General features: G+C 45.7%; 1 protein-coding gene across 1 annotated transcript in view; it reads left to right on the top strand.

Moving 5' to 3' along the window:
* Positions 1-22617, top strand: part of LOC139392739 (cilia and flagella associated protein 54) — a 116590-nt gene that overhangs the window by 77717 nt on the left and 16256 nt on the right. Inside the window, exons 48-53 of the mRNA XM_071140952.1 lie at positions 8172-8316; positions 9811-10007; positions 10361-10518; positions 10625-10754; positions 11003-11168; positions 12406-12566. Coding sequence (XP_070997053.1) covers positions 8172-8316; positions 9811-10007; positions 10361-10518; positions 10625-10754; positions 11003-11168; positions 12406-12566 — 957 coding nt within the window. The remainder of the gene's footprint in view (positions 1-8171; positions 8317-9810; positions 10008-10360; positions 10519-10624; positions 10755-11002; positions 11169-12405; positions 12567-22617) is intronic.

Genomic DNA, 22617 nt, shown 5'->3' with positions numbered 1-22617 from the left:
AAAGTGGCATAGTTTAAAGTGGCTAGTGATACATGTATTACATAAGGATACAGTCGATGATATAGAGTACAGTATATACGTATGCATATGAGATGAATAATGTAGGGTAAGTAACATTATATAAGGTAGCATTGTTTAAAGTGGCTAGTGATATATTTACATCATTTCCCATCAATTCCCATTATTAAAGTGGCTGGAGTTGAGTCAGTGTCAGTGTGTTGGCAGCAGCCACACAGTGTTAGTGGTGGCTGTTTAACAGTCTGATGGCCTTGAGATAGAAGCTGTTTTTCAGTCTCTCGGTCCCAGCTTTGATGCACCTGTACTGACCTCGCCTTCTGGATGATAGCGGGGTGAACAGGCAGTGGCTCGGGTGGTTGATGTCCTTGATGATCTTTATGGCCTTCCTGTGACATCGGGTGGTGTAGGTGTCCTGGAGGGCAGGTAGTTTGCCCCCGGTGATGCGTTGTGCAGACCTCACTACCCTCTGGAGAGCCTTACGGTTGAGGGCGGTGCAGTTGCCATACCAGGCGGTGATACAGCCCGCCAGGATGCTCTCGATTGTGCATCTGTAGAAGTTTGTGAGTGCTTTTGGTGACAAGCCAAATTTCTTCAGCCTCCTGAGGTTGAAGAGGCGCTGCTGCGCCTTCTTCACGATGCTGTCTGTGTGAGTGGACCAATTCAGTTTGTCTGTGATGTGTATGCCGAGGAACTTAAAGCTTGCTACCCTCTCCACTACTGTTCCATCGATGTGGATAGGGGGGTGTTCCCTCTGCTGTTTCCTGAAGTCCACAATAATCTCCTTAGTTTTGTTGACGTTGAGTGTGAGGTTATTTTCCTGACACCACACTCCGAGGGCCCTCACCTCCTCCCTGTAGGCCGTCTCGTCGTTGTTGGTAATCAAGCCTACCACTGTTGTGTCGTCCGCAAACTTGATGATTGAGTTGGAGGCGTGCGTGGCCACGCAGTCGTGGGTGAACAGGGAGTACAGGAGAGGGCTCAGAACGCACCCTTGTGGGGCCCCAGTGTTGAGGATCAGCGGGGAGGAGATGTTGTTGCCTACCCTCACCACCTGGGGGCGGCCCGTCAGGAAGTCCAGTACCCAGTTGCACAGGGCGGGGTCGAGACCCAGGGTCTCGAGCTTGATGACGAGCTTGGAGGGTACTATGGTGTTGAATGCCGAGCTGTAGTCGATGAACAGCATTCTCACATAGGTATTCCTCTTGTCCAGATGGGTTAGGGCAGTGTGCAGTGTGGTTGAGATTGCATCGTCTGTGGACCTATTTGGGCGGTAAGCAAATTGGAGTGGGTCTAGGGTGTCAGGTAGGGTGGAGGTGATATGGTCCTTGACTAGTCTCTCAAAGCACTTCATGATGACGGATGTGAGTGCTACGGGGCGGTAGTCGTTTAGCTCAGTTACCTTAGCTTTCTTGGGAACAGGAACAATGGTGGCCCTCTTGAAGCATGTGGGAACAGCAGACTGGTATAGGAATTGATTGAATATGTCCGTAAACACACCGGCCAGCTGGTCTGCGCATGCTCTGAGGGCGCGGCTGGGGATGCCGTCTGGGCCTGCAGCCTTGCGAGGGTTAACACGTTTAAATGTCTTACTCACCTCGGCTGCAGTGAAGGAGAGGCCGCATGTTTTCGTTGCAGGCCGTGTCAGTGGCACTGTATTGTCCTCAAAGCGGGCAAAAAAGTTATTTAGTCTGCCTGGGAGCAAGACAACCTGGTCCGTGACTGGGCTGGATTTCTTCCTGTAGTCCGTGATTGACTGTAGACCCTGCCACATGCCTCTTGTGTCTGAGCCGTTGAATTGAGATTCTACTTTGTCTCTGTACTGGCGCTTAGCTTGTTTGATAGCCTTGCGGAGGGAATAGCTGCACTGTTTGTATTCGGTCATGTTACCAGACACCTTGCCCTGATTTAAAAGCAGTGGTTCGCGCTTTCAGTTTCACACGAATGCTGCCATCAATCCACGGTTTCTGGTTAGGGAATGTTTTAATCGTTGCTATGGGAACGGAAACTTCTGTATGTGAATATGTTATTCAATGTGTTTGTATGGGCTTTAGCAGTAAGTCTGTAACGCTCCGGGTGTCGTGGGTGTGGAGTCAGACGCAGGAAACAGAGAGTGCGATGCTGTGCTCTTTAATGCCCAAAAACGCAACACAGGGTGCTCACAACCAAAATATACGACCAGGAACAAACACGTTCCTCTACATACAAAACAAAAGGTCACAATAATCAATCCCACACAAAGAACCAGGCGGGCCGGCTGACTAATAAAGCCTCACTAATTATACCCAACTCAAAACAGGTGTACTCAATAAACACATAAGGAGGGGGAGGAAAGAATCAGTGGCAGCTAGTAGGCCGGCGACGACGACCGCCGAGCGCCACCCGAACGGGTTCGGTCGGAGTCGTGACAAAGGCACTTCTTTTTTTTAATCAAATACATTTTGTATATATTTTTTTATACTTCAAGGAGTCTTAAAATTCTAAATCAAGTAACTAAATGATCCTTGGTATGACCTTCTTAAAACAGTTCCATATTGCTTAGTAGGAGTCCCCCAGTTAGACAGGGTTTAGACTGTTATGGGTTCACACATGTATTAGAAGCACTATGGTTTAATTCAGTTTGATGTTGAGTCTGTTGTTTTTGCATGGCAAACACTTGGGTTTTTATTTTATGTGTGAATTTCAAAGAGATACTACAGGGCATGTTGGTTGAATTCTGTAATGTTAATTAATTATTTTTCTCTCCTGTGCATGTGAACTGTGCATGTGAGCTTGGTGACCTGGCTAGATTAGCCAATCATAAGACTTTTTTCATTTTGGGCCAATCCAGGGACTTGGGGTTTGTGGGGGTATGGGAGTTTGCGCGGGTGATTCGGGTCGAGAGTGAGGAGAGAGACGGACACTATCGTTGGTGTCGAGTTTAAACTTTATTTTTTATATTTGAAGATAACATTTATTTTGAACAGACATACTTTTACTTACTTTACAAAAAAGTATAGTTAAAAAGGGTGGTCTGTTGGATCAAATATTACGTGGCTAACATAACTGTAAGGACAGACGCTGGGAAGCAAGTAGAGGGAGTGAACATTTAATAAACAATGGACATAAAACAAAACAAGGACAGTGTCTGGACAGGGGAAAAAATAACGACATCAATGCTGACAAGGGGATGAAACAGAGGAACAGGCAGATATAGGGAAGGCAATCCAAGTTTGAAGGAGTACAGATGAGTCCAATGAAGCGCTGATGCGGTGTGCGTAATGATGAGCAGCCTGGTGCCCCCAAGCACCAGGAAGGGGGAGCGGGAGCAGGCGTGACAGTACCCCCCCCCCTAGGGGCGCATCCCTGCGTCCCATGTGGGCGAGCCCGACGGGCCGACTGTGGCGTGGGAGCCCGACGGGCCGGCTGAGGCGTGACGTGGGGTGGGAGCCCGACGAGCCGGGTGAGGCGTGGGAGCCCGACGAGCCGGCTAAGGCATGATGTGGTGTGGGAGCCTACAGAGCCAACCGAGGCAAGGAAACTTCTCGAGCCAGCATAGGCGTGGAACCCTGATGAGCCAGCTGAGGTTCCCCCGGTTCTATCAGCAGCGGCACCCGGACCCGACGTCACAAACAAAACAAAAAACAGAATTTGATGCTTCAAATTGTGGTGTCAGCATTCTGTAAGTACAGACGCTGGGAGACGAGAAGCGAACATTTAATAAACAACGAACATGAAACAGGACAAGGACAGCGTATGGACAGGAGTGGAAGAAGGTGCTCTGGTCAGATGAAACCAAAATTGAACTTTTTGGCAACAATGCAAGACATTATGTTTGGCGTAAAAGCAACACAGCTCATCACCCTGAATACACCATCCCCACTGTCAAACATGGTGGTGGCAGCATCATGGTTTGGGCCTGCTTTTCTTCAGCAGGGACAGGGAAGATGGTTAAAATTGATGGGAAGATGGATGGAGCCAAATACAGGACCATTCTGGAAGAAAACCTGATGGAGTCTGCAAAAGACCTGAGACTGGGACGAAGATTTGTCTTCCAACAAGACAATGATCCAAAACATAAAGCAAAATCTATAATGGAATGGTTCAAAAATAAACATATCCAGGTGTTAGAATGGCCAAGTCAAAGTCCAGACCTGAATCCAATCGAGAATCTGTGGAAAGAACTGAAAACTGCTGTTCACAAATGCTCTCCATCCAACCTCACTGAGCTCGAGCTGTTTTGCAAGGAGGAATGGGAAAAAATGTCAGTCTCTCGATGTGCAAAACTGATAGAGACATACCCCAAGCGACTTACAGCTGTAATCGCAGCAAAAGGTGGCGCTACAAAGTATTAACTTAAGGGGGCTGAATAATTTTGCACGCCCAATTTTTCAGTTTTTGATTTGTTAAAAAAGTTTGAAATATCCAATAAATGTCGTTCCACTTCATGATTGTGTCCCACTTGTTGTTGATTCTTCACAAAACAATACAGTTTTATATCTTTATGTTTGAAGCCTGAAATGTGGCAAAAGGTCGCAAAGTTCAAGGGGGCCGAATACTTTCGCAAGGCACTGTATATATATATATATATATTTAATCAGACATAATATACAAACCAAGCATTTGTGTTTAGTGAGTCTGCCAGATCAGATGCAGTAGGGATGACCAGTGTGTGAATTGGACAATTTTAAAATTTACTTTTGGGTGTCAGGGAAAATGTATGGTGTAAAAAGTACATTTTATTTTTGCCAAAAATATAAATAGTAAAGTATAGTACAGATACCCCCCCCCCCAAAAAAAATACTTAAGTAGTACTTAAAAGTATTTTTTACTTAAGTACTTTACACCACTGAAATGTAGTTATTTGTATCTATAAAATACGCTATATATACAAAAGTATGTGTACACCCATTCAAATTAGTGGATTTGGCCATTTCAGCCACACCCATTGCTGACAGGTGTATACAATCAAGTACACAGCAATGTAATCGCCATAGACAAACATTGGCAGTAGAATGGACTATCTGAAGAGCTCTGACTTTCAACGTGGCACCTTCATAGGATGCCACCTTTCCAACAGGTCAGTTTGTAAAATTTCTGCCCTGCTAGAGCTGCCCCGGTCATCTGTATGTGCTGTTATTGTGAAGTGGAAACGTGTAGGAGCAACAACGACTCAGCCGCGAAGTGTTAAGCCACAAAAGCTCTCATAATAGGACCACCGAGTGCTGAAGTGCATATCGGGTAAAAATTGTCTGTACTCGGTTGCAACACTCACTACCGATTCCAAACTGCCTCTGGAAGCAACGTCAGCACAATAACTGTTCATTGGGAGCTTCATAAAATGAGTTTCCATGGCTGAGCTGCCGCACACAAGCCTAAGGTCACCATGCACAATGCCTAGTGTCAGCTACAGTGGTGTAAAGCTCATCGCCATTGGACTCTGGAGCAGTGGAAATGCATTCTTTGGAGTGATGAATCGTCCGACGGACTAATCTCGGTTTGGCGGATAACAGGAGAGCGCTACCTTAGCAAATGCATAATGCCAACTGTAAAGTTTGGTGGAGGAGGAATAATGGTGCTGTTTTTCATGGTTCGGGCTAGGCCCCTTAGTTGCAGGGAAATCTTAGCAGGGAAAACTTTGTGGCAAAAGTTTGGGGAATGCCCTTTCCTGTTTCAGCATGACAATGTCTCTGTGCACAAAGCAAATGTCCATACAGAAATAGTTTGGTTCTCCCACCCATTACAGCAAACAGGTAGTACTCGGCCTATATAAGCAAGCTAAATCTGAAGTTGTCAATGAATTAGCCAATGCACCTGTGTTGCGCTCACTACAGATGGATGGACCTCCAGGGCTACAGAAAGCTACTTAGTGACAGCCCATCACATTACCCCTGAGTGGGAGATGAGAAGTACCGCCCTCTTTATGAGAGTCACACAAGTCCACATCTTTTTCTCTTTGTATGAAAACATTACAGGATAGGCCGATACAATGTCTGAGCCATGTTTACAAATTTATTTCACATGCATATTGCACTTAATTTTTGTGTTGTTGATGAGTAATCATGTGTTTTAATGTAAGAAAATAGTGTTGGTGTTCCTGTTTTTTTTTATCCTCTCATCAGGCATTATATGACTTACATTGTATTGGATTCAGGAATACCAACACTTTGTATTTTCTTAAATAAACAAAAATAACTACAGTAACTGTTGGCATTTCATTTTCCTGCTGTACTGAAACTGAATCGAACGGTGGCCCCAAAACCGCAATACGTACCGAACCGTGGGTTTGGTGAACCATTACACCCCATTACACATTTTTGTATCTGCAAAAAACAGTCCACTGGCACTCAGCCAAGGATTGTGGACTGTGAATATAATGAAGGCCTACCTGTTACACCTGACCCGTGGCATATTTAGCCCCAGTCTCGCCAATGGTCAGCGCTGAAGCACATAAACCATGCCGCTGCTAAAAACTCTGGTTCTAAAATGATGCAGTTCACACATTTTGGGGATTTGAGATTTAACAATTGAAAGCCCTGTGACCCTCCTCTTTTAACAGTGGCAATCAAAACAGATTTCAAAAGGTGTGTTTCACCACGATTGCATTAAGAATGTTGTACAATGACTGGGCATGCATGTTTCTTTCCCTGTCCGGGATATTATTTTCTCGCACAGAATGTGACAAGCTGGCCAATTGAATAGGTAAACTATTCTACTATGGGGTTGCTGTTACTTTCTCATATTGTTGGCTGAGGAAAAGTACATGTGGAAAACAATCTTTCATTAGATAATTCAAAATTCGAAAAATCAAAGGTACCAGGTCTCTGCTCTGCATGGCTCTCATTTGGATCATAGGAGCCGCGTCTCAGCCCCGGCGGGACCCGGCCAAATTTAACCCCTGATGGTAGTGTATGTATCTGATTTTAGTGAGTATCTTATTGTAGTGTATGTATCTGATGGTAGTGTGTGTGTGTGTGTGTGTGTGTGTATCTGACTAGTGTATGTTTGATTGTGTGGTGGAATTATTGTAATCAAAAGGAGAGACTCTTAGATTTCTTCAAAACCATCAAACTTTATTATGTAATTACTGAGAACTCAACCAGCTGGTTTACTGCAGTAATGGAGCTGGTCGGTATCACCGCTGGAGGTGATCACTGAGAACTCAACCAGCTGGTTTACTGCAGTAATGGAGCTGGTCGGTATCACCGCTGGAGGGGATCACTGAGAACTCAACCAGCTGGTTTACAGCAGTAATGGAGCTGGTCGGTAATCACCGCTGGAGGTGATCACTGAGAACTCAACCAGCTGGTTTACTGCAGTAATGGAGCTGGTCGGTAATCACCGCTGGAGGCGATCACTGAGAACTCAACCAGCTGGTTTACTGCAGTAATGGAGCTGGTCGGTAATCACCGCTGGAGGTGATCACTGAGAACTCAACCAGCTGGTTTACAGCAGTAATGGAGCTGGTCGGTAATCACCGCTGGAGGGGATCACTGAGAACTCAACCAGCTGGTTTACTGCAGTAATGGAGCTGGTCGGTAATCACCGCTGGAGGTGATCACTGAGAACTCAACCAGCTGGTTTGAGTCACAGCATTTTATATCACCCCTGGAGGTGATCACTGAGAACTCAACCAGCTGGTTTGAGCCACAGACTTTTATATCACCCCTGGAGGTGATCACTGAGAACTCAACCAGCTGGTTTGAGCCACAGACGTTTATATCACCCCTAGGGGGGATCACTGAGAACTCAACCATCTGGTTTGAGCCACAGAATTGTATAGTAATGTCCATCCTCCTTCAGTCTACATGACACACAACAGATATATAGAATGGGTCACAAGGTTAAGATTTGTATGAAAGATACTTATAATTCACAGCAGGCCGTATCTGCTGTAAAAACAGTTATCTTTCATTGTACAGACCAGGGTCTGGCCCTGGAGTCATGTCTCCCTGGTACCATATAGGACAGAAACATTAACTCATGCTCTGGAATGCGGTATCACCCAAAGACATGGTAAATCTTCCAGAGGCCCATCCTTAGTAGAACACACACAGATGAGCGTTCTAACAACCCCTTGTTCTGTTGCATAAAACAACCATTTGATGCAATTACAGCATTATAACATAATCTTGCAATGATGCTCTCACAATTGTTTATTGGTATCCTATGTTCAGGCCCTGGAGGACTTAGTGAACCGTCGTCTGGGCACAGAGGCCAGTGTTCTGTATGGCTCCAGACTGAGCAGGCGTCTCACCTTGGCCAGAGTACAGCTCATACTGGCCCTCAGCTCCACCATACACTCCCTGCCTGAACCTCAAGGTAACAATATAGTACTCTAACAGATGTTTTTTCCTCCAGATTTCTTTTTTTAACCTTCGTTTAAGCAGGGAGTGAAGTATGCTAAGACCACAGTCTCTTGAAGATTAGCCCTGCATGAACACATCAATAAACAACAATTACACTATACCTATCTATATACAGTGAACAGAAATATAATTGCAACAATTTCTAAGATTTTACTGAGTTACAGTTCGTAGAAGGAAATCAGACAATTTAAATAATTTAATTAGGCCCTACTCTCTGGATTTCATGCTGAAACATGAAGTGAGGGCGACAGATGAATGGCACGACCATGGGCATCAGGATCTCATCACGGTATCTCTGTGCATTCAAATTGCCATCGATAAAATACAATTGTGTTCGTTGTCCGTAGTTTATGCCTGCTTATACCATAACCCCACCGCCACCATAGGGCACTCTTTTCACAAAGTTAACATCAGCAAACCGCTCGCCCACACAACGCCATACACGTTATCTGCCCGATACAGTTGAAACTGAGATTAATCTGTGGAGAGCACACTTCTCCAGTGTGCCAGTGGCCATCAAAAGTGAGCATTTGCCCATTTAAGTCGGCCATGAAGCCAAACTGCAGTCAGGTCAAGACTCTGGTGAGGACGACGAGCACACAGCTGAGACAGTTTCTGACAGTTTGTGCAGAAATTCTTCAGTTTTGCAAACCCACAGTTTCATCAGCTGTCCAGGTGGCTGGTCTCAGATGATCCCGCAGGTGAAGAAGCCGGATGAGGAGGTCCTGGGCTGGCGTGGTCTGCGGTTGTGAGGCCTGTTGGACGAACAGCCAAATTCTCTAAAACAGGCTTATGGTAGAGAAATTAACATTAAATTCTCTGGCATCAGCTCTGGTGGCCATTCCTGCAGTCAGCATGCCAATTGCACACTACCTCAAAACTTGAGACATCTGTTGCATTGTTTTGTGCACATTTTAGTGTGGCCTTTTATTGTCCCCAGCACAAGGTGCACCTGTGTAATGATCATGCTGTTTAATCAGCTTCTTGATATGCCACACCTGTCAGGTGGATGGATTATCTTAGCAAAGGAGAACTGCTCACTAACAGGGATTAAACAAATTTGTGCACAAAACCTGATAAATTAGCTTTTTGTTTGGGTGGAAAATTTCGGGGACCTTTTAGTTCAGCTCATGAAACATGTTACCAACACTTTACATGTTGAGTTTATATTTTTGTTCAGTGTATATACAAATAAATGACACAATACAATACTGATAAATCAAGAGTTCAGAAAATCATTCCACTTAACTCTTTCATCAGTATATTTTCATTAGAATGAACTTGTGGACATTTCCCCCCTAATGTTTGTTTGTGTCTATCTTGTTCATATCCCACTGCTAGTCAAGGACATGAAGGAGATTCAAGACTTTTGACTAACAGTTCTGAACAGCTATGTCAGGGTGATGCACAGTAGGACTGTATAATATTGTTTGTTGATATTCTCCAGATATCTCAGATGGGGCGGTGCGTTGCAGTGTTGTGAGGAGGACATCCAGTACCCCAGGTATCCCTAACTCTCCCCCGGGAGAGAGGGATAGTGACAGTGACAAATCACACAGTGGCTCCCCTACCAGGAAGACCAGGGAGCCCAAAGGACTGCACATTGACCCCCAGAAAGACAAGCTCACCCTCAGCAAATTCAAGGTGTGTGTCTCTCTGTAGAGTGTACATTAGGTGAAATAAAAAGTCATTAGGTGACATTTGTTTTGCACTTTCACCTTTTTTGTATTCTTCCGAAGATGGATTAATTTAAGTATATATTTGCATCTCTGCCTTCTTGGATTTTTCCTTTTCATAGTTTTAGAACCTTTTGCACTCTACATTAGGTGACATCCACCAAACCATCCACTAGTCATGTTTTTTAAAGTCATTTTTAAATGTTTACTCTTAAGAATGGCATATCTGATTGATTCAGCCTGAAGTCACTGTGGAAAAGAGCATCTGTTAAAATGCTAAAGTATAACTTGCATTTTCTTAACCTCTCTCCTCTCCTGTAGGCGTTACTGCTAAGAGAGGTGTGTCGTCTCCTGAGCCCCCAGCTTCAGCTCTGTCTTTCCTCTCAGCTCCACTCTGACCCTGAGGAACTGGAGCTGGCTATAGACACCTACCTGCTCCTGTCTAACCTCTACCTGCAGCAAGGCAAAACCGCTTACAGGTGAGGTAAAGGACTGTATCCTGTGTTTAAATGTGTTTGTATTCATCCATACATTCCTCCATCCATCCACCCATCTATCAAAATTCTGTCTGTTTATTCTTTGCAGTGCTGACATGGCAGTGTCTGCTATGAGTCTGCTCCAGAACTCTCCCATCACTCTGAGGGGAAGCCCCTCCCCTGTCCACAGACCCCTCTCCTCCTCCCTCAGAAGACAGTCCAGACCTAAGAGTGAACAGGTACCTACAATCACCTTGTAATTACCTCTCTTTTAACTGTACCACGAAATGCTTTTTGCATAGCTAGAGTTTTCAGAATTGTCTTTTGACTAACAAAAATAAAGTCATTTTATTTTGGTTTATGTCATGACTCAAAAGGAACCATTTGGGAAATTTGGTTCCTCATATTCCCCCTGCCAATCAGACCCAGCCAAGACCTAGAGGTAGCTGTGTGTGTGTGTGTGTGTGTGTGTGAATACCCTCCCCAGGGCGGTATGAGGGAGGCTGAGCACCATGCCCCCAGTCCACAGCCAGGTGACTGTCCCCAGGTAGTAGAGGCCAGAGAGAGGATGGAACGGGCTCTGTGGCTCCGCTGTAGACTGGCTGTGGTACGCAGTCTGGTCGCACACATCCCTGGCACTGCCATCTACCCAGGTACTTGCGTGTATGTGTTGATATTAACGCTTGTCCTCTTACCCAGGGCAAGTAAAAAAATATATATATAAAAAAAAAGTGAACAAGCAGATTATAGATTTAAGTTGTCCGAATGGACAAGTGAAAAAAATCACGCAAAAATCGCAATATCAAATAATTAGGATACACCGATCAGAATTGGATCAAAGTGTCCTCCGGATGCGATGTGTTAATTATTGTGGGCATGCATTGACAGGCACAAGCGGTCTTTCAATCATGCAGTCGCGAGATTAGTTTTGAGATCAAAGCCAGCTTAGCTGCGTGTGCACATTTGTTGATATTCATTGCTAGTTATTGAGTTATTTGTCCAGTTATAGCACATTTGTGGTCAGCAATGACAACCCTGGAAAAGTCATGGTGTACATCACCTGCGTGTGTGCCAGTGGGTGTTGTCAGAGGAGAGAGAGAGCGAGAGACATTGTGCAACAGCCAATTCAAAACATATTGTGTAGTTTGGCAGGTTAACTATTTAGCGTGTAGCATGTATTAATGTCATTGTCATGTCTGATGTCGTAAAATAACTTTCCACCGGCACACGTGTACAACCGCAAATGGCCAACACACAGTTGATACGGGTGTTGAAGTACAACCGCAAATAGCCAACACACAGTTGATACAGGTGTTGAAGTACAACCGCAAATGGCCAACACACAGTTGATACGTGTGTTGAAGTACAACCGCAAATGGCCAACACAGTTGATACGTGTGTTGAAGTACAACCCCAAATGGCCAACACATAGTTGATACGGGTGTTGAAGTACAACCCCAAATGGCCAACACGCAGTTGATACGGGTGTTCAAGTACAACCGCAAATGGCCAACACACAGTTGATACGGGTGTTGAAGTACAACCCCAAATGGCAAGCACACAGTTCATATGGTTGCACAGTTGATGAAGCCAATGCTGCATACTCCGGTTTTAAAACCGTCTCTCAAGTGCTCAAAATTGGGGAATGACGTAACAAAATGTGGGAAAAGTCTGGGGTCTGAAAACTTTCCGAATGCTTATATGTATCTTAAAAAAGGCGAGACAGGTTACATTTAGGTATGTGCGTGTCTTACACTATCCTGTGTGTGTGTGTGTGTGTGTGTGTGTGTGTGTGTGTGTGTGTGTGTGTGTGTGTGTGTGTGTGTGTGTGTGTGTGTGTGTGTGTGTGTGTGTGTGTGTGTGTGTGTGTGTGTGTGTGTGTGTGTGTAGGTATGGACAGCAGTGTGGAGGCCACCAAGCTGTTGAAGGAGGGTCTACAGGAGGCTGAGGTGTGGGGAGACCCAGACACCAGAGCCCTGTTTCTCCTCCAAGGGGCTAGATTGGACACACACAGAGGACTGCCCCGCGAGAACAGCACCTCACTGCTACAGGTAGCTAACACACACACACACACACGTGAGTACCTTACTGCTACAGGTCAGATACAAAAACACACTCTCACATTACAATAGTGCTGTCACGATACCAGAATTGGACTAGGTAATACCAGGTTTAGTCTCACAATACTCAATGCCAAAATGATACTCGATAGCACAGCAAAAAAAGAGGATAATTTATTTTGTAGAAATATCCATATTTACAATGAGCGTATTGTTCAACTGTATGTACGATAGTTCAATTCCTTTGTCTCTTCATCTCCCGCTCTTTCTCCCCCCCTTTTATTGTCTAACAAGCCGTCATATCGGGTTAGTCCAATAGGGACGTATCATTGTCTAACAAGCCGTTATATCGGGTTAGTCCAATAGGGACGTATCATTGTCTAACAAGCCGTCATATCGGGTTAGTCCAATAGAGACGTATCATTGTCTAACAAGCCGTCATATCGGGTTAGTCCAATAGAGACATATCATTGTTTAACAAGCTTTCATATCGGGTTAGTCCAATAGGGACGTATCATTGTCTAACAAGCTGTCATATCGGGTTAGTCCAATACGGACGTATCATTGTCTAACAAGCCGTCATATCGGGTTAGTCCAGTAGGGACGTATCATTGTCTAACAAGCCGCCATATCGGGTTAGTCCAATAGGGACGTATCATTGTCTAATAAGCCGTCATATCAGGTTAGTCCAATAGGGACGTATCATTGTCTAATAAGCCGTCATATCGGGTTAGTCCAGTAGGGACCTATCATTGTCTAACAAGCCGTCATATCGGGTTAGTCCAATAGGGACGTATCATTGTCTAACAAGCCGTCATATCGGGTTAGTCCAATAGAGACGTATCAATGTCTAACAAGCCGTCATATCGGGTTAGTCCAATAGGGACGTATCATTGTCTAACAAGCCGTCATATCGGGTTAGTCCAAAAGAGACGTATCATTGTCTAACAAGCCGTCATATCAGGTTAGTCCAATAGGGACATATCATTGCATTGTTGTGAAGAAGGCTTCATCAGGGCGCCCAAGAAAGTCCAGCAAGCACCAGGACCGTCTCCTAAAGTTGATTCAGCTGCGGGATTGGGGCACCACCAGTAAAGAGCTTGCTCAGGAATAGCAGCAGGCAAGTGTGAGTGCACGCACAGTGAGGTGAAGAATTTTGGAGGATGGCCTGGTGTCAAGAAGGGCAGCAAAGAAGCCACTTCTCTACAGGAAAAACATCAGGGACAGACTGATATTCTGCAAAAGGTACAGGGATTGGACTGCTGAGGACTGGGGTGAAGTCCTTTTCTCTGATATATCCCCTTTCCGATTGTTTGGGGCATCCGGAAAAAAGCTTGTCCAGAGAAGACAAGGTGCGCGCTACCATCAGTCCTGTGTCATGCCAACAGTAAAGCATCCTGAGACCATTCATGTGTGGGGTTGCTTCTCAGCCAAGGGAGTGGGCTCACTCACAATTTTGCCAAAGAACACAGCCATGAATAAAGAATGGTACCAACACATCCTCCGAGAGCAACTTCTCCCAACCATCCAGGAACAGTTTGGTGATGAACAATGCCTTTTCCAGCATGATGGAGCACCTTGTCATAATGCAAAAGTGATAACTAAGTGGCTCAGGGAACAAAACATTGATATTTTGGGTCTATGGCCAGGAAACTCCCCAGACCTTAATCCCATTGAGACCATTGAGACAAACAAAAACCCACAAATTCGGACAAACTCCAAGCATTGATTATGCAAGAATGGGCTGCCATCAGTCAGGACATGGCCCAGAAGTTAATTGACAGCATGCCAGGGCAGATTGCAGAGGTCTTGAAAAAGAAGGCTCAACACTGCAAATATTGACTCTGCATCAACTTCATGTAATTGTCAATAAAAGCTTTTGACACTTATGAAATGCTTGTAATTATACTTCAGTTATCCATAGTAACATCTGACAAAAATATCTAAAGACACTTAATCAGAAAACTTTGTGAAAATTATTATTTGTGTTTCACGGCTTTTGAAAGATGAGGACCAATGTGCAGCGTGTTGTGTGTACATTTTCTTTATTAAATCAAAATGACGCCGAACAAAACAATAAACACTACAAAAACAAACCAAGAAGCTCAACGGCTATGTGCCCTAAACAACAGTCAACTTCCCACAAACACAGGTGGGAAAAAGGGTACCTAAGCATGGTTCCCAATCAGAGACAACAATAGACAGCTGTCTCTGATTGAGAACCATCCTTGGTCAAAACATAGAAATAGAAAATCATAGAAACACAAAACATAGAATGCCCACGCCCTGACCAAACCAAAATAGAGACATAAAAAGGATCTCTAAGGTCAGGGCGTGACATTGTGTCATTCTCAAAACTTTTGGCCACGACTGTACTGTGTGTGTTTATGTATTTCTGTGTGATTATTTAGTTAGTAAATAAATAAATAATCCAATTTGTGTATTGCTGATTCATCATGGAGACTAGGGTTTATGCAGATTTCTAGGATACTACGATGAGGTAATAATGATAATGAATGGAAGACAATGATGTTCAAAATTAGATTGATGAGGTAATAATGATAATTCATGGATGGAAGTCAACAACGTTCAGAATGAGACTGATGAGGTAAATGATAATTAATGTATGGAAGTCAATGATGTTCAGAATGAGACTGATGAGGTGATATTGATAATTAATGGATGGAAGTCAACAACGTTCAGAATGAGACTGATGAGGTAAATTATAATTAATGGATGGAAGTCAACAACGTTCAGAATGAGACTGATGAGGTGATATTGATCATTAATGGATGGAAGTCAACAATGTTCAGAATGAGACTGATTAGGTGATATTGATAATTCATGGATGGAAGTCAACAACGTTCAGAATGAGACTGATGAGGTAAATTATAATTAATGGATGGAAGTCAACAACGTTCAGAATGAGACTGATGAGGTGATATTGATAATTAATGGATGGAAGTCAACAATGTTCAGAATGAGACTGATGAGGTAAATTATAATTAATGGATCGGCGTCAACAACGTTCAGAATGAGACTGATGAGGAAAATTATAATTAATGGAGGGAAGTCAACAATGTTCAGAATGAGGCTGATGAGGTAATAATGATAATTAATGTATGGAAGTCAATGACGTTCAGAATGAGACTGATGACGTAATAATGATTAAAAATGGATGACTAAAATGATAACGATATATTTATATCTGTAGAATTAATTTGGGAAACGGTAACTAATTAAACAATGGTGCCCCAAGATTGCTAATGAGTTTATTGTTACATGAGTAATTTAATCGCGCAATAATTTGATGTGGTATGTAATTATTTGATACAATAATCGTCATTGCATTAATGGTACTAACGTCACAACACCATCCTCCTTGACAACATACCAACAGTTTGAGCTACCCAAAAGGTACCAATTGGATGGCTCTATCCTCAACATTTCAAGCTAGCTTGTGGAGCAGGTTAGTTTTGAAGGATTGGTTCCCGTTGAAGTATGAAAGGTACATTCTTAATTAACTCTGTTACGTTTGTATGTGATCATGTATTAGTATATGTCTGTCATTCCTCTCGTGAACCCCCTGCTCTCGGCACAACTCATTAATGTCGACTCTCTATCTTAGAACATGGTACTGTAATTGTACTGCTTAGTTTTGCATTCATCATTCTTCAGTGAGACGAGGTGGTGGTACTGGGGGGGGGTTGTCCTCGGTCTCGTTCATGAGAAGGAGAGAAAATTGACATAGTCTTATCTGTAAGGCATACCAGTATAAATACAGGTATTCTGGTTGGAAATGGGGTGCTTGTAGAGGCAAATAATACATTACTAGGGGAGGATACTCCCATGTACATGGAAAGGAAGCCATAGGTGGAGTTGACTCTCTACATCTCCTAATTGAACATCTCATTGGCATCCCAGCCATTAGACTAACACCAGCCATTAGACTAACAAAGTTATACAAGGGAATGGGGGTTAGTGTGTGTGTGTGTGTGTGTCTCTGTGTGTCTCTGTCTGTAGGCTGGAAGCAACAAAATGGAGTCGTGGTCAGTTTTTCCGAAAGGAGGGCGGGGGAGGGCCTTATATGCGTTGCGGAAGTTAGAATAACAATGATCCAGGGTTTTACCAACCCTGGTTGCGCAATCGATATGCTGATAAAATTTAGGGAGTCTTGTTTTCAGATTAGCCTTGTTAAAATATCCAGCTACAATGAATGCAGCCTCAGGATATGTGGTTTCCAGTTTACATAGAGTCAAATAAAGTTTGTTCAGGGCCATCGATGTGTCTGCTTGGGTCGACATTTGATTGTGAGGAATTCTAAGTCAGGTGAACAGAAGAACTTGAGTTCCTGTTTGTTGTTATGATCACACCACATCTCGTTAATCATAAGGGATATCCCCCCCGCCCCTGTTCTTACCAGAAAGATGCTTGTTTCTGTCGGCGTGAAGAAACCAGCTGGCTGCACCGACTTCGATAGAGTCTCTCGAGTGAGCCATGTTTCCGTGAAGCAAAGAGCGTTACAGTCTCTGTCTCTCTGGAATGATACCCTTGCTCAGATTTCATCAACCTTGTTGTCAAGAGACTGGACATTGGCGAGTAGTATGCTAAGGAGCGGTGCACGATGTGCCCGTCCCCGAAGCCTGACCAGAAGACCGCTTTCTTTGCCCCTTTTACGGCGTCGTTGTTTTGGGTCACCAGCTGGGATCCGATCCGTTGTCCTGGGTGGAAGACAGAACACAGGATCCGCTTCAGGAAAGTTGTATTCCTGGTCGTAATGATGGTGAGTTGACGTTGCTCTTATATTCAGTAGTTCATCCCGACTGTATGTAATGGAACCTAAGATTACCTGGGGTACCAATGTAATAAATACACACGTAAAAAAAACAAAATAGGAACGCAAAGCGAGGCGGCCATCTCTGTCGGCGCCGGAAGTCAGAGGTAGGGTGAATACGGAGGATACGGGGTGACACAAGATGGAACTCAGAACTCTGGAGATAGGAAAAGGGCCAATGAACCGGGGAGACAGCTTGCGGGACTCTACCCGAAGGGGCAGATCCCAAGTGGAAAGCCATACCCTCTGCCCAATGTGGTAGCGGGGAGCTAGGGTCCGGCGACGGTCCGCTTGTCGACGATATCTGGAGTTGGTCTTGAGAATAGCTGCCCTGGCTCTTCTCCAGGTACGTCGACAGCGGCGGACAAACATCTGGGCCGAGGGTACGCTGACATCCTGCTCTTGTTCAGGGAAGAGTGGAGGCTGACACCCCATGGAGCACTCGAAAGGGGAGAGTCCCGTGGCAGAACCAGTTGACGGCTCCACGAAGTGGGGTTGGTTGAGACCAGGCACCTTAAGGTGGTCTCCAGGTCTTGGTTGGCTCGCTCCGACTGACCGTTAGTTTGGGGATGAAATCCGGATGACAGGCTGGCCGACGACCCAATAAGGGTGCAGAATGCCTTCCAGAACTGAGACGAGAATCCCGATCGGAGACCATGTCTACCGGGAGTCCATGGCCATCTCCTTGGCAGAATGTAGTTTGGGGAGAGGGATGAAATGGGTGGCCTTGGAGAACCAGTCGACTACCGTTAGAATGACAGTGTTGCCATCAGACGGAGGGAGCCTAGTGACAAAGTCCAGAGATATGTGAGACCAGGGACAATGAGGAACCGGTAGTGGCTGCAGGAGGCCAGAAGGAGCTTGCCGTCTTGTTTTGAGCACATACAGTGCATGCGGTGACAAAGGCAGAGACGTCAGGGACCATTGTGGGCCACCAAAAACGTTGTTGAAGGAAGGCTAGTGTACGATGGGACCCTGGATGACAGGACAGCCTGGAGGAATGAGCACATTCCAGGACCCAGGACCAGACTGGGTTCAGAACAAACAGCCGGTTAGCCGGGCCCCCTTCAGGTCCAGGCTGGGAGCGTTCCGCCTCGCGAACCAGGTTCTCAATACCCCAATCCACAGTGGCAGCAAGGCAAGAGGTAGGGAGAATGGTTTTATACCCTGGACGGTAGATTAGCGTATACACTAGTAAAAAAATTGTAAAGTTGAATCTGGTAAACAGGAGGGCCCACCGGGCCTGCCTTGAGTTGAGGCGCTTGGCTGAACGGAGATATTCCAAGTTTTTATGGTTGGTCCAGACCAGGAATGGCTGTTCTGCTCCTTCCAGCCAGTGCCTCCACTCCTCCAACACCATCTTCACCACCAGGAGTTCTCAGTTGCCAACATCGTTGTTCCTCTCAGCAGGATTGAAACGATGGAACAGGAAAGCACAGGTATGAGGCTTCTGGTCCTGGGCAGATCGCAGGGACAGGATGGCCCCCACTCCAACATCCAAAGCATGCACTTCCACAACAAATTGATGCGAGCGGTCCGGATGCATGAGGATGGGTGCTGTTGTGAACCGATGCTTCAGGTCCACAAAGGCTTTGTCAACTGCTGGAGACCATTTGAACAGTACCTTGGGGGAGGTGAGTGCTGAGAGAGGGGCCGCCAGAGTGCCTTAATCTCGATTGAAACGGCGGTAGAAGTTTGCAAAACCAAGAAACCGTTGCAACTGCACCCTGGACGTTGGTTTAGGCCAATCCACCACTGCTTTCACCTTTCCAGGATCCATCTAAACATTGCCCTCAGCAGTGAAATATCCCTGAAAGGTGATAGAAGAGTGGTGGAACTCACACTTCTCGGCTTTCACAAACAATTGGTTCTCCAAGAGGCGCTGAAGGACCTATCTGACATGGAGTACATGTTCTTGTGCAGATCGGGGGAAAAAAACAGGATGTCGTCCAGGTAGATTAACACAAACCAGTTTAGCATGGCCGAAGCACATCATTGACTAAAGCCTGGAAGACAGCGGGGCGTTTGGTCCAAATGGCATGAGTCCAAATGGCATGACCTGGTACTCATAATGTCCACTGGCTGTGTTGAAGGCTGTCTTCCACTCATCCCCCTCGCGTATCCGAACCAGGTGGTTGGCATTCCGAAGGTCCAACTTGGAAAACATGGTAGCTCCCTGGAGAGGTTCAAACGCCGAGGAGAGGAGAGGTAGGGTGTAACGATTTTTGACAGTGATATCGTTAAGTCCTCGGTAGTCATTGCACGGGCACAGGGTCTCGTCCTTCTTCTCCACAAAGAAAACCCTGCTCTGGCAGGAGATGCAAACGGACGGACGGCCCCGGTGGCCAGAGACTCCTCTATGTACTCCTCCATAGCAATGGTCTCTGGTCGGGAGAGAGAGTGCAACCCACCCCGAGGTGTGGTAGTGCCTGGGAGAAGTTCAATGGCACAATCATAAGGATGGTGCGGGGGAAGGGAAGTAGCACGTGCCTTGCTAAACACTTCCAGGAGGTCATGGTATTCCGTGGGCATAAGAGACATCCACAGTCTTGCTAACCTCCTGAGGAAGACGACTAGGGGAAGGCTGTGCTGCTTGAAGGAAGTGGGAATGGCAGAATGGACTCCAACCCAGGATGGAGCTTGTGGTCCAGTCAATCACAGGATTGTGCTTTTGGAGCCAGGAAAATCCCAACACAACCGGAACATTGGGAGATGCGATGAGGAGGAATTTTATTGTCTCACTGTGTTTATCAGAAACCCGTAATTGAACGGGCACAGTACTATGGGTGACTTCCAAGAATACCAAGCTCCGAAGTTATTGTGGCATCCATAAGACATTCATCAGCCCCAGGGTCAATGAGAACTCGGGGAGCCTTAGATTGGTCTCCCCACAGCACAAGAGCAAAAAGGGGTGTGCAGGTGATGGGAATTAAGGAACTCCCAGTCTGACTTACCATAGTACTGGTACCCACTAGAGACAAGGGTTTCATAATAGGGCAGATAGCAATAAAATGTCCTGCCCCTCCATAGTACAGACAACAGTTATTATTCATCCTCCGTGAGCGCTCCCAAACTGATAGCCAAGTTCTTCCCAACTGCATAGGCTCAGGAGTATCCAACTCACCTGTCGTAGATTCACGAGAGAAATCGGGTGATTTCAACGACTCTCGGAAGAGCTGCCTTCAGAATCTTCCAGATTCCATAGGAGGTGAAGGTGTCCATCAATTTTAATGGTTAAGGCGATAAGAGTCGAGGTCCACAGGCAGTTCCCGAGCAGCTAGCTCATCCTTTACCTCCTAAGATAATCCATGCAGAAAAGTATTGAAAAGCGACTACGGATTCCAGACTCTCTCGGCGGCCAACGTGCGAAAGTCCACCACACTACGGGAGTTTTGACGTAAGTCAAGCAGTTTGCTGGCCGCCGTTCTCCCGGATACCGGAGACTCAGAAACTTTTCTCACCTCTGCCATGAATTCCTCCAAATGACCGCAAATGGCAGATTGTTGTTCCCAAACTGCCGTAGCCCAGGAGAGCGCCCTTCCCGACATTAGCCTAATTATATACGCCATCTTCGAACGGTCTGAAGGAAACTAAGAAGGCTGTAGCTCAAAAATAAGTGAGCACTGAGAAAGAAAACCCCAGCAGGTACCAGGATTCCCTGAATATCAGGATTCCCCAAATATCTTTCTGGAGGAGGTAAGCAGGGTTCACGGGGAGTTGAGATAGGCTGTACAAACTCACCACAGATAGGGTCAAAATTACTGAGTGATTGGGGTTTTTCAGATGTGGCAGACAGTCTGAGCTAACTCCCTGATTTTCTCAATAATAACCCATGATCGTGGCGTTCCGTCAAGGAAATGAGCCCTTCCAAAAGGCCATGTAGCAACTCCTGATGTCTCCCAATGGTGGCTCCCTGCAGGGAAGAACGACAGATTTTTTTTTTTACCTTGTCAGCTCTGGGATTCGATCCAGCAACCTTTTGGTTACTGGCCTAAGTACCATAAGCCTCTTAATATTTGAGAATCAAATATAATTAAAGTATTCCATAACAATGCAGAGACTCGCAAGCTGGCTATAGCTATGGATATATATGCATGATTTAAGCATCTATTCACATGGTAATGGAGTCAGATTGATAAATGTAGTTTATTATTCAACACAAGTTCTACACATTACACTACCCCATTGGGCTAATCATTACCTAGATACCAAACTCAAAAAGTATCTTGTTACTAGTTAATGTATTGATGACTTTAATGTCCCCAAAAACTTGCAACAGTGAATATAAAGTAGGCCTACCTGTTACAATTGACCTGTGTTACATTTAGCCCCTGTCTTCCCTATGCAGTTATGTCGAATTGCGGGTCGCTAATGCGACTGTAACGGTTTTCTTGGCTTGAAGGAGAGGTGGACCAAAACGCAGCGTGGTTGTTATTCATAGTTCTTTAATAAAGAAACTATACATGAATAAACTAACAAAACAACAAACGTGAGAAAACCTAAAACAGTCCTATCTGGTGCAAACACAGAGACAGGAACAATCACCCACAAACACACAGTGAAACCCAGGCTACCTAAGTATGATTCTCAATCAGAGACAACTAATGACACCTGCCTCTGATTGAGAACCATACTAGGCCGAAACATAGAAATACCCAAATCATAGAAAAACAAACAGACTGCCCACCCCAACTCACGCCCTGACCATACTAAATAATGACAAAACAAAGGAAATAAAGGTCAGAACGTGACAGTACCCCCCCCCCCCAAAGCTCCGGCCGCAAAACCTTAACCTATAGGGGAGGGTCTGGGTGGGCGTCTGTCCGCGGTGGCGGCCCTGGCGCGGGACGCGGACCCCACTTCACCATTGTCTTAGTCCACCTTATTGTCCGCCTCCGTGGCTCTCTAACCATGGCAACCCTTCTCAATGACCCCACTGGACAGAGGGGCAGCTGCTCGGGACAGAGGGGCAGCTGCTCGGGACAGAGGGGCAGCTGCTCGGGACAGAGGGGCTCTGGCGCCTCTGGGCTGAGGGGCGGCACTGGCGGCCCCTGGCTGACTGGCGGCACTGGCGGCCCCTGGCAGACTGGCGGCCCCTGGCAGACTGGCGGCACCTGGCAGACTGGCGGCACTGGCAGACTGGCGGCACTGGCGGCGCTGGGCAGACTGGCGGCGCTGGGCAGACGGGCGGCTCAGGCGGCGCTGGGC

The sequence above is a fragment of the Oncorhynchus clarkii genome, chromosome 33 (genome assembly GCF_045791955.1).
Source record: "Oncorhynchus clarkii lewisi isolate Uvic-CL-2024 chromosome 33, UVic_Ocla_1.0, whole genome shotgun sequence".
In the NCBI taxonomy this organism is placed as follows: Eukaryota; Metazoa; Chordata; class Actinopteri; order Salmoniformes; family Salmonidae; genus Oncorhynchus; species Oncorhynchus clarkii.
Note: the sequence above shows the minus strand (reverse complement) of the source record. Positions and strands in the feature narration are given on the sequence as shown.